We start from the raw sequence: 12915 nt of genomic DNA on the forward strand, positions 1-12915 counted from the left end.
CATTTAAAAATATCGTCTCTTATTTTTATAACTTTTAATTCAAAAAGTTTAATTAGTTGTTTTTTTTCAATAATTTTAATTTGACATTTATTTACTATACCATTTACATGTAAACAATTGGAAATTAGTCATATTTTTAAATAAAACGTAGGATTTATTTCAAATTTTAAAAGATAAGAGCGCTGCGATCGAATTAGCTGTTCTCTTCACGTATTATGCTCCCTGCCAATACTCAAACCGTTTTGATTGGTGCAGAAAATACACGTGTATCGATATAAATAAAATAAGAGATAATTGATACTTACCTAAAAAATCGATCAAATAAGAAATAAATAACTTATGAAATTTTTTTTAAACTCAAAAAATTACATTTCAGGAAATATTTTTGTAACAATGTTGCCATGATTTTTTATGGGCACCCCAATCCGATCTTTTGATTTTGGAGGGTAGAGATAAGGAGCTCCATCTTACATAAGTGCTAAAGTATTTCAATTTTCAAAACTAATTATTTCATTAAAAGTCCAGGAAACCTGCTGTTTTTTAATTTTTTTATTAATCATGAACTAACGTAGAATTGATTTACAAATTTTTAGCAAGTTTTAAATGACTTGCTATTCTATGTAGGTCTTCCTAAATTAATGATGCCACGAATGTGATACAACTACCATACGGGGTTGAGTGGTGAAGTTGACACAAACGCATGAAATTGTTTGATAGTATTTTTACTTTATTTCAATATAAAACGGCCAACTTCGGGATGAAGTTGTCATTTTTTTACTCTTAATATCTATTAAAACTATTTAATAACTAGGATCCAAATTTTTTTGGACCTTATTAACTTGAAGTTGATTGCCGCTAAGTGGAATGTGGATGATAGGATTGTTTTTCACCAAACCATTCATCCAAATTAAATAACTTATCAATATCAGCGCTAATATTGGATTGATAACTGAATTTTCGATGATCTTCATCATTCTCTGAATCCAAAGATTTTTGATGGTTATGAATTAAAACGGATGTAGAATTATAGTCAACATTATTATTGTCTTTGTCAGTGTCAGTGTCAAAATGTACGTCACTTGTGCTGTCATTCAGAACATGATTATAGGCCGACGGTTTTGTTACGATTTTACGTTTGGGTGATGGTAAATGGAACGATTTACTTGATATCACACTCGATGTACGGTTTTTACGTGTAAAGAATTGTTTACGTTTGCAATAGTTGACACAACCGCCAACGTATTCGGAGATCAAAGATGTTAGTGCTATTATAAAACCAGCTCCAAGTAATAAAAACATTCCTTGGGTATCATCCAGTGTGAGTGCTTTATCCTCGGGTGGTGGTAGCTTTAATAGGGACCCTGTACCGATCTGTAAACAAACAAAAAATTAAGTTGTTAAAATTTTATTACCCCACTGCGCGACGCAAAGGAGTGGCGCACTAGAAACCAAACGCGTGGGTTAATTTTTATGTCATAGTTCTGAAAAGAGTACTTTCCTGAAGTTGTAAAGATTTTTAATAATAGAGAACTGATTACCTGAAGCAATTTTCCAGTTGGTGATCGATATAGATCCCACTTAACGTCGTTATTAATTTTCATCAAAAGTCCAGCTTGAATCGCTTTTTGTATAATACTACTTAAAGCTGATGTGTATAAGGAATCCAATGGAAGCATTATTGATACGGAATACGCAACGAAACATTCATCGCTTACATGCAAAAGCGATCGTTTACCCAATCTGAAAGAAACAAAACAAAAGCTCAATTCGTTATCGTACACTAAAAACCGAGAATCAGGATATTGCATAGTTCAGACGCTGGATGATACTTACCCAACTGAAAAATTTGTCCTTATCATATAATCCAAATTGGCTCTGGAGCCTAAAAATGCATATGGCCAAAAAAATGCGTGTGTTATGTTATAAACAGCTGTTTGTACATCCGGTACCACTCTTAAATTTTTCATTAGTTTGACCACACGATTATCCGATGAATTCATGAACCAAGTACTCCAACCGTCATTGTTCAGTGTTATTATTCGATAATGTGCGTTAACTAATTGGTCGGTCGTATCAATTGTTTCTGGAAACACGGGCAACGTTACAAAAGCAATTATAGATCCAGTGTAGCATGCTGTAATTATTATTGTAAAAGCCCAATACCAGCCTAAAAAACATTCAATTTTTGTAAAAGGTGGAAAGACGTGTAATCCATTCCGTTGCAGCCCGGGCAGGTCGCACTAAATCCTTTAAATCCTAGGGAGCGCTTCATATCAGTAATACCATACCAACTGCACAGGATGGGTTTTTCCATTTAGAGGAAAAACAAGGGAATACTTACCAATCAAAAGACGTGTAGTAACTTTTTTACTTCTACTCCAAGATTGTTTGCCAGTAAATGTAAAACAATTGGTAAATGTTCCAAAAACATACCAAAACATGCTCTCAATTTGGCCAGGATTATCAATTAAATAACGCAAATCATGTTTATCGGAAAATGATAATGGTATAATACCAATTAGATAGGTGAACGTTAATGCAACCCACACAGTCCACTGGAATGGTCCCATAATTGCCCGATACCTAAAATCAGCTTTTCTTAATACGCATTCTCAAATTTAAGGCTGTGATGAACAAACTAATATGAATACTTAGGTAATGCTGTTGAAGTTAACGAAACAAATGAAGCACAATCTTCAGTATGTCCAGCTGTTAAATCAAAATGTTGGATACGCTCCGGTGTCGTATAAATACCGCCAACACCAACGTCCCCTTTACCAGTTTTCATGAATTGTTCAACAGAATAACCTGGACCAATTGTTTTATTCATAACGTCCTTAAATTCCAATGTAAAATTCAAAATTGTTGATAACATTTTTAACAGACGGATTTCAATACCGTCCCAATGGACACGCTTATTTCCGCCTCCCACATCAGATAATAAACGTTTCACCACAAACGGTGGATGATGAGCAACGCCCACAATAAATCGATGACCAGCTACTCCATGTTCCAATTTTGATGGGAATAAATTTACAGCGGGTCTTGTTAGATGGGTTCGAATCCAGGCGGTTAACACTTCGGATGCGCTCGATCCAAGACCATCGATATGCAATCGATGTGTGTACAAAATATAAGTATCCTAAAATTAAACTCAGAGTTAAAACTTTTTACTCTTATGTACTTTTTTTTACTCTTTCCTATTCTTCCCGGATTCTTAACTTTTCTTTCACTGTTCGAATGGAAATGTGTACTTTCACCCTTCAGATTAGGTAAAATTTAATACATTTTTTTTCCAATGCCTTCGATGGATCTGAAGATCCATCATTTGATGAACAGAGACGACTATAGTAACAGTCTTGATGATTGAAGAGAGATATCTATATTATCAAATTTATAAGCAGCACTTGCACACAATATATTATATATTTTTGCAGTTTCATGGTATTGTAAAGCTAAAAATAACACATTATTTGACTACAAAGCATGTATTTGGTTTATATGTATGTACCGTGCAATAAACCAAAACTTTTTTTCAATACTGTAAGGAAACCAACACCTTAAAAGGTAAAATGCTTAAACTTGGCATAAGTGGCATTACTGCACCTACAATTTGATTGGAATATAAAAACTAGAACCAAAAATTAGGCCTTTTTGAGAATAACTCTTACCTTAGATCGTTGCGTGTTCTGAAAACTTTCTCCAATCACCAATAAATTAACAAAGACATGCGATATATGCGTACTTAAAAATTCTTGGATCCGCCACTGTGACGATTGCGAAACAACAATTACATACTCCGAATGCTGTTTCGGTATTATTTTCGGTGTGTTCATAATATCCGTTGAAAATAAAATAAAACTTCGACAATACTTTAAATTACGTATTAATAAACGTTTTTCTTGAATTGTATTATTCACAACCGTTCCATGATAGAATGTTGTTGGAAATTGTTGAAATAGCTCATCGAACATTTCGACATTTTGATTTTGAATATTTTGATCGTATAAGATAATCGGAATGCATGCATTTAGATATTGGTTGCTAATCGTTAGCAGTAAATTTACAAGACTCGAATCATGTTTCGAAACACTGTAATTTTTGCCCATAATTTTGTTAAACCATTTTTCAATTTGTGGTAATTCGTGTGATTTTTCTAACGCACGTTTCGTTACATTCGATAATTCGAACGACTTGTGGGCAAGTAAAAAAGTTAGAAATATGTTTAGAATCAAATTCGAACCGGACATGATTTTCGAATGATGAAAAAAACTAATTTCGTTTACTTATGAAAAGTTATTAATTTTTTATTGGAAAGAAAAACATCATAAATTCTATGAATATTAAATGATGAGTTCGAAAAACATGAAATTTATTAACCCGAAAGGTGAAATTATATTCTTAATTAGTAATGGAGTGTAGAAAAAAATCAAACACCATTTCTAAGTTACATTTCGAAACTTCTAGAACAACACAAAAATCGATCAAAATTGTGTTTTTTTTTTGTTATGTTAATTTAAGGTTTTGCACAACTCAGTATTTAGTACCTTTTGAGGGTAAAATAGGACCTTAGTGATGGAGCTTTGCTGCTCCAAGAGAAGGAGAAAGTAAAAAATTAATAAAAGTCAAACAAATTTGAAATTTTTACAATGATTTTTATTTTTCTTCGTTCACTTTTTATATTACAAATCAATGCTATTTTACATTAAGGAGAGTATCGAAGAGACGAAAGGGGGATCTGAGGGAGTGGGGGTTGGGGGTGGTAGTGGATAGTAATGTGGTGATAATTAATGATTAGGTACTTGTAAAGATACATAAGTAGGGAAGGAAGGATGGGGAGGTTATTTATATATAAATAATGGAAGTGATTTGATTTTAATAGTGAGAGATTAAGAGAGAGTTCCTGTAGGATATGTTAAAATGCAAAAATTGAGAAAATTCATTTACCATCATTCAAATTGAGATTAAATTTCATTCTTTTTTTTTTTTTTAGATTATCTCGAGATTAATTAAATTTTTCCATAAAATTTTACAAACAAAAAAGAATATTTTTATGCATAAAAAAAAATTACAATTCAATGGCACGGCTGAATAATACGGTTTTACTGTAAATAAACAATAAATAATTTTGTATTGTGTGTCGAACGAATAAGTATACGTTCTTGAATCACAGACGGAAACATTGAATTGTGATTTTTCTTGTAAATCGAGAGTATCAAAATCAGAAAAAAACAAAGCACGATTCGAATAAAGTTATTTTTTTATATTTTTTTTGTGTTTTTTTAATTTTAAAGCACATGCGTACGAAAATATTTATTATTTTAATATATTAATTCTTTTTTTTTATTCTTATTCACATTTTTTAATCTGGATTCTGATCAATTATTTCGTGTTTAGTCAGTGGCGGATTTAAATGAACGACAAAAGAGCAATTATTGCCTAAACTCCTCTATCGGATGGGCCTCAATCAAAATCGATTTCTAGGATCTCATTTGGTGGCTAGAACATTAGAATCATCTTTCTCCTAGAGAAAAATGAAAGCCTTGTTATCAAAAGACAAGCTGAAACATGAAAGAAGTGGATTAGGGTGCCTAGCTTCTCTTTTGAGACGTCCCAATTCAACTTTTTGATGTTCCAGCTTGTCTTTTGACGATCGGGCTTTCATTTTTGTTCGAAGAATGATACTTTTTTCGTAAATGAGTCGCCTAAGTAGCCAGAAGCCAAGCTGGAACATCAACTTGTCTTATGAGGCGTCCCAATCCGCATATCGCTTAAAACGACTACGGCGTTTTGACTGTTATTTAAAATTTTTTTCAAATAAATCGAATTTTCATCGAATTACCCTAATTTTTTTCTTATAAAAGCTATAACTTCACCCTGAAAATTAAGTGCTGTATAGGAATTACGCTCTTTGCCTTTTTTCTTAAATCCGCTACTGTCTTCTAATCCAATAGAAATAGCAAATTTTCTGAATTTTGAATAAAAAATCCTTCAAAAAATCATTTTGAAGATTTATTATTTATTACATGGAAATAATTTCTTTGCCGGAAAATTCTAGCAAAGATTCATTTTAATCGAAAATTTGAGAATTTAAGGAAACTCATTTTGATGGTATTTTCTGAATATATAAACCTCAAAATTGTTCTTTTAAGTGATTTTCTTTTAAAATTTAGAAAATCGGACGTATATTTCTCTTGGCTTATTTTATTTCTGGGTAATGTTTCATGCGATTTCCGTTGAATTCGATTACATACACGATTTTTTTGATAAATTTTCTTTGAATTTTCCAGAACAAAAACAAACATTTAGGAAACTGATAATTTCAAGAAATTCCCTATTTTTTCTACTTGAATGGACAAGTTCTCGAATTAAGAACGGTTTCTTATTAAAATGTTAGAGAAAACTTGAATCGATTAATTTTTTTTTTTTAATATTGGTCCTTTAAGCATGTCTGTTACAACGCTCAATAAGAGGGAGTACTGAAAATGGGACCCTATTGTAGGTATTCCATTTCCCCGATTTCCTGGAGGCCAATAATGAATTTCTCCTAATCAAAACTCTCAAACTTAACCGTTCGAAATAAGAAATCAAATTAAGAAACGATCTTGTGACTACAAATCGCATAAAACATTACAAATTTTTTGGTGGGAGGTGTAAATGGAAGGTTGTGTTTCGTGTTTTTTAACAACAGTGTGATAATGATTATTTATGGGAGTAAAGAGGTAGAGATGGGAGTTTGGGTTGGTGATCGGAGAGTGTGTAGTTGGGTTAATAGGGTGATATATTAGTTAATAAAAGAGGGGGGGGGGTTATATTATAAAAAAGGCGATAATTTCTGGATAGAAAACAAAAAGAATAAAAAAGCTACAACTCGAATTATTTTTTAGGCTACAATAATGTATGCTTTCATCACTATTTTTTGCGTTTAATCTTTTAAAATAAGTTTAAAAAGAAAATTTAATAAAAAAAAAAACAAAAACAAAAAACACAGGAATGTTATTCTTAATTTTTAGGGTCAGTCAACGAGTATGTGTCCAATATTACACGGTGACGTCAGCTAAAATATGCGTACATCGACATGGGATACATTTTGTATTCAGCAACAAATGCGTTACCTATATACAAGGTGTTTTATAATTGACTGCAGAACTATTGACTTCTTAAAAAAGCTTATAAAGACGACCGAAAAAGTTCTTTACCAAATTTCGATCTGAAACCTAATTTCCGAGATAATTAACCGAATCAATTAATAAATTTATTCAATAACAGAGCACTAAGAAATATAAGACACTTAGAAATTATCTTAGAAGGCATCCTATTATTTCTAAGAGCTCTGTCATTGGATAAATTTATTAATTCATTTGTTTAATTGTCTCGAAAATTAGGCATCGGATGATAAAGAACTTTTTCGTTTGCCTTTATAACCTCATTTAAATAGTCAAGAGTTCTGCAGTCAATTGTCGAACACCTTGTATATACTTTTCGATCTATAAAACTATCGTTTGATAATTCGAAGCCAAAGATTGCGAAAAAAGAACCTCAGCTTCAATCGCAGACCTCAGAAATAAAGATACATGATTCTATCGAAATCAGAGACAGAACAGTCCGCTATTTTACCGACATAAAGTTATTTAAAATCCGTCCTTAAACAAATATTCTTGGATTAAACTGTTTCGAAACAGTTTAATCTAACTGTTAATCTTCTTCGGGGAAGAATGGGTAATATTGAACTAGGGTAATATCCTAAGGATTGAGGAAAAACCGATTCAATGGAATCTATGGTTGTTTAGATGTACTTGGAGGCCCGAAACCTTTGAAATCCATTTACTTTGTCCTTTTTCATCTAAAAATGTATTCTACATGAAAATTTGGATAAATTAGGGACGTCATGTGTATACCGAAAACATACCCAACTTATATAACATGCGCAGGGAATAAATATATGGGACTGACAAGTTGCTTTTTTATATTTGTACTAGTTTTGTATTTTTATTACTTTTAAATTTGCAAAACAATTCTCTTCTTTTTCGGGAAATTTATTTAACATTTTTTTTTGTAAAATTTTCTTTTGTTTTTTTGTTTTAAGGCTCTCTAAGTATTTTTACTTTTTTATAAATATCGCATTCACAAAAATCATAAAATTTTCTTTGTTTTGTGTGACAATGACCCTGAAAATATTTAGCTATAAATTTTTTGTTTACAGTCAAAATCATTTATAACGACATGTTGATAAAGTTGCATAAATATCGGTTATAGCGATCAAGCTATATTATATTTATTAGATGGACCTTTCACTGAAATTATCTCTCTCCGAATAAAAGTGAAACGCCGGCCGTCAAAAGACAAGCTGGAATTACTTTTTTTATTCAGAAAAGAAAACCAAATTAGGTCCTAATACATATCGCTTATAATGACTAAAGTTGCAGATGCTTTCAACGTCGTTATAACCGGTTTTGACTGTAGTTTTTTTTTGTATTTTTTTCTTCAAAAAACTGAATAATTAGGCTTTTTTTTTATTATTTATTCTTAAATTCTTTGCATATTTTTTTTTAAATATAATAATTATTTTATTTAGATTTTTTTTTTGTATTTTTAATTTTTTAAAAATTATTATTTACAAATTTTTTTCTCGAAACGGAAAATTTTGACAAAAATTTTCACTTTTCATCTATTTATTGCTATGTCTTATAAAAAATTACCAAAAGAATTTCCATCGAAATAAAATAGTGATTTTTCAACAATTTCTAATTTCAATTGTAAAAAGTTTAATTCTAGTTTTTATTTAATTTTCAAAACTCGCGACAAAATTAACAAAATTGCAAAATCAAATGGCACTGAAAACGATTCTAGTTTTATCGAACTTTCTAAAAACGAGTACAACTTCTTTTAAAAATACGATTACGTAGTCAACAACATTGAGGGAAAACGTTTCCGAATTTATGAGAACTCTTTGAACGTTCTAGCTGCTCTGTTAAGAGGTTCTAACGGTTCTGAATAATCCTGGTTAAATGAGTTCAAATTTTTTTCGAGATTTTAGCTGCCGAGTGTTGCCTTCACGTGAAAAATTTCTCATGTCGGATCTTGCAATCCAAGATTTCAAATCAAAATTGAAAATCTCTTTGAACGGTCTAGCTGCTCTGCTAAGAGGTTCTAACGGCTCAAAATATTCGTGGTTAAATGAGTTCTAATTTCTTTCCAAATTTAAGCTGCCGAGAATGAAAGCGGGAGGGGGGGATTGTCCTAGGAAAACCTAGTTTCCCTGGTACAATATCAAGAAGTAAATGGCACAATATCAAGACTTGGGTTTTAAAATTCCTTCCAAACCTTACTGTCTATCAAAAATACTGTCTTTAAGAGAAAATTTCGATAATTTCTATTATTTATTGCTAAAAGAGTTTTCACAGAATGTGGAACACTGCAAAATACATTCTACGTCAAAAAAATTCAAACAGCGGACCCCAAATAATGAAAAAATCGTTTCACACATTGTAGGAAAAATCACTAAATTATTTTCTTTTTTCATCCACTTAGACAATTTTTTTTTATATATATATATTTTCTCGAAATGAAAATTTTAAAAATTCGAAACGAAAAAAGAAAAAAAAAGAGAAAATGAAAAACAAAAAACGGAAAAATACGTAAAATTTATAATAAAAAATTGATATGTGAATTAATTATTAAAAACCATAAATGATTACGGGATGAAAATTTGAACGTTGCACCGTGTTTAGGCATTCTGGGGGTTCAGTGTTTTTCACTTTTTCCTCTCCCATAATCATTTCTCTTTTTTTTTTTTTTTTTATATATTTAATTATTTGGACGTATCAGATTATCGTTATACATTTTTCTTCATTTAAACAAAAAAAATCACGTTTAATTTTCACGAAAATAGAAAAACAATAGAAAAAATATACGTAAATATGATATTCACGAAAAAATTTATGAGTCTAGAAAAGTCGTGTGCAAATTTGATTTAATGGAAAAACTTTTTAATCAAATGTGCATTCGACTTAAATTTTCATATGATATTAGGCAACAGGATTTATTCACTTCAAATTGTAAAATTTGACGAGATATTTGTTACCTGCTCTCAGAAAAATCATTATCTTTCAGAGAGAAATGTTCCTAGGAGTTAATTTGGAGATTTTTTCACTATAAAATTTTCCTTTTCCAAGTTATAATTGAGGCCCAGCCAGTTAAATAACACATGTTATAACGTTTTATCGTTGGAATATCTCCAAACAACTCCAAAAAGAACTCGATTTCAGAAAATATACAGAATATTCTATAATTTACTGTAAAACCCTGAACTTCCAAAGTTTTTCACCAAATTTATCCAGGTGACTCCGTGGAAATAAAAATTCAACATTTCGATTATTACTTCGATTAAAACATAATTTTATCTATTCACTAAAAGATTATTTTTGATTTTTTCAGATGAACTATACCGGAGTAATCGTGGTCACCGTCGAACACCTTTTTTTAGAAAACCTTCAGGAGATCGTCTACAGGAACACACCAGATAAATTATTTTGGTTTTTGTAAATTAAAATACCTTTTCTCAAAAAATTCATTGAAAAACTTTTTTTTTGGCCTTCTTACTGTGTATCACTCCCTTATAATAAAAGCTAGTTCCAGGATTTCCAGAAATTGTAACAATTTCAATAATAATACCAGGAAGTGAGATAATTTGATAATTAAATGGACGATAAAGACAGCTTTTTCATTCGTCCGAGTTTTACTGTCAATTATAAAACACTCTGTATATTCTTGACAATCAATTGAAATAGTACGTTTTTTTTTTTTACTTTTTACAAGATGTGATTTAAGAAGTAAATAAATCCTGTTTCATTTAAATAGAAAGGGAAGAATAAGGGAGGGGGTAGATGAGGGGAATTACAAATAAATAAATAACAAAATATCAACAAATTCGTATAAAAATATTTTCGTGGATATCACCTTTTGTTTTGTAAAAATATAGCAGTACGAAACGCGTCAATCGATCGATTTTAATTAGATAATTAATTAATTTAAAAAATGGCAGTTACTCTTTTTAAAATATACATTAGGTCCAATTAATAAAGGTCTTATACTGCCTCAGATCCATTCTACTTCGAAATTCTACGTTCAAGATCATTGAATCACTCTAAATAGTGGTGTTATTCTTTGAGCTTATTCGAATACTTTTGCACTTTTTAGAAACATTTTGGTATCGAGTAAGACTTTTAATTCCAATCCTCGAAAACTTAAAAGCATTTTCAATTGTTCGATATCAAATTTCTGGTTTGATTTTTTTTTTTAAATTACGAATTTTGTTATTATGGTAATAAGAGATCATGTTTTACCCAAACATATCACAACATCGCTTATTTTCAGGGGGTTTTAATTCCCGGCCCATTCTTAACCCTTGATTTCGGACAATTATTTGAAAGGAGGAGGTATTATACGCGTATTTTAGAAACTATGTTAATAATAATAATAATACTAATAATATATAGGAGGGGTATCACAAATGAGTCCCTAGCACCTAGACCAAGGGTCCTCTTTGACCTCCTTGAGAATAACCTGTCACCGGAAAGTGAGACGTCTCCGGGTAAGAGGCAATCTAAAGGATTTTGTCGAGGCGATTTTCCACGGAAACAATCCAAGGCTTCTACATGCTCTAAAAGTTTTAGAAATTATGTTAAAAAGAAACTCCTGAATTCGGACTGGAGATGAACAAACTATTTTCGAGATATTACTTCAAGATATTCCTGAAAAACTTGAGTGGAAACTTTTTGAAAACAGTTGACCTTTATTAATTGGTTCACAACTTTCTTTCTAAAAAAAAATTATTAAAAATTCATTTGCATAAAAAAAAACAAACGAAAGAAAATTTATTAAAAAATTTTCCTTAAATACTATTTATACTTTTCTGAATTTTCTTAATTAAGGGTATATATATATATTTATATATATATACAGTCAAAATTGATTACAACGACATCACATATAACGATGATTCGGTTATTATGACCAATTTACAAGGCCCTGACTTACGAATTTCTACCTAATTAGAATGCATTTGTTAGTAGGGGCTTATTTCGTGGCTAGAACACCTAAAATTAATCATTCATCGAGGACAAACGAAAGCCAGTTTGTTAACAAGCTGGAACATTAAATGATTATATACAGATCTCTTCGCTTCCTGAATAAGCATAGAAAAAAAGAAGAAAATGCTCTTTACTAAATTTGGATCTGAGGCCTAATTTACGAGATAATTAACGAAATCAATTAATAAAAAATACATTCATCAAAATAAAATTAATCCAATAAAACACCACTTGTCCCAACTCGACTCTTTCATATTCCAGCTTATTCGGGCTTTCATTTTTCTTCGAAGAAGGATACTTTTAGTGTTCTAGTAAAAAAAATTACCTCCTATTGACATTTTTCTCTGACCTTTTGACCTTCAATGTCGTTATAACCAATTTTAACTGTATTTTGTTTTAAAATCACATATATGAAAAAATCGGTTAATTTACTACATGTTCTTTAAACGGAGATTCTTCGTTGATATGCGCATATCATATTACTGCGCAACCATCTCCATTATACCTCCATATATATAAACAAAAAATACTAACAAACAAAAATACACTTTTTTTTAATAAATTTGGCAAATATTCAACACTGCAATCAAGTTAGGCGCTAAATTTTGGTGTTTCCTGTCCTTTATTTTTAAGTTATTTATTTATTTTTTTTGTTTTTTTAAAGCGAATAATAAATTATAATACAAAAATTTCTGAGAGAAAATTATCTCAAAGAAAGTTTTAGTTTTTTGTTCGAAGCTAAAAATCAGTCTTTTTTTAAGTAGGCGTTGAAAAATCACAAAAATAAAAAATGTTTAAAACGTTTTCTTTCTTTTTTTTTAAA

At 30.4% G+C, this 12915-nt stretch overlaps 1 protein-coding gene across 1 annotated transcript; it reads right to left on the reverse strand.

Annotated features, from left to right (window-relative positions):
- Nucleotides 1-855: 855 nt before the first annotated feature.
- LOC123303064 (ionotropic receptor 21a) lies at nt 856-12430 on the reverse strand. The gene is made up of 9 exons (XM_044886162.1): nt 12418-12430; nt 11586-11662; nt 11185-11280; nt 3672-4193; nt 2652-3142; nt 2342-2583; nt 1834-2167; nt 1539-1740; nt 856-1371 (listed from the first exon to the last, which is right to left on the reverse strand). The coding sequence occupies exons 1-9, from the start codon at nt 12428-12430 to the stop codon at nt 856-858; spliced, it is 2493 nt and encodes an 830-aa protein (XP_044742097.1).
- Between the last annotated feature and the right edge of the window lie 485 nt (nt 12431-12915).

Source organism: Chrysoperla carnea, chromosome X, assembly GCF_905475395.1.
Source record: "Chrysoperla carnea chromosome X, inChrCarn1.1, whole genome shotgun sequence".
Taxonomy (NCBI): domain Eukaryota; kingdom Metazoa; phylum Arthropoda; class Insecta; order Neuroptera; family Chrysopidae; genus Chrysoperla; species Chrysoperla carnea.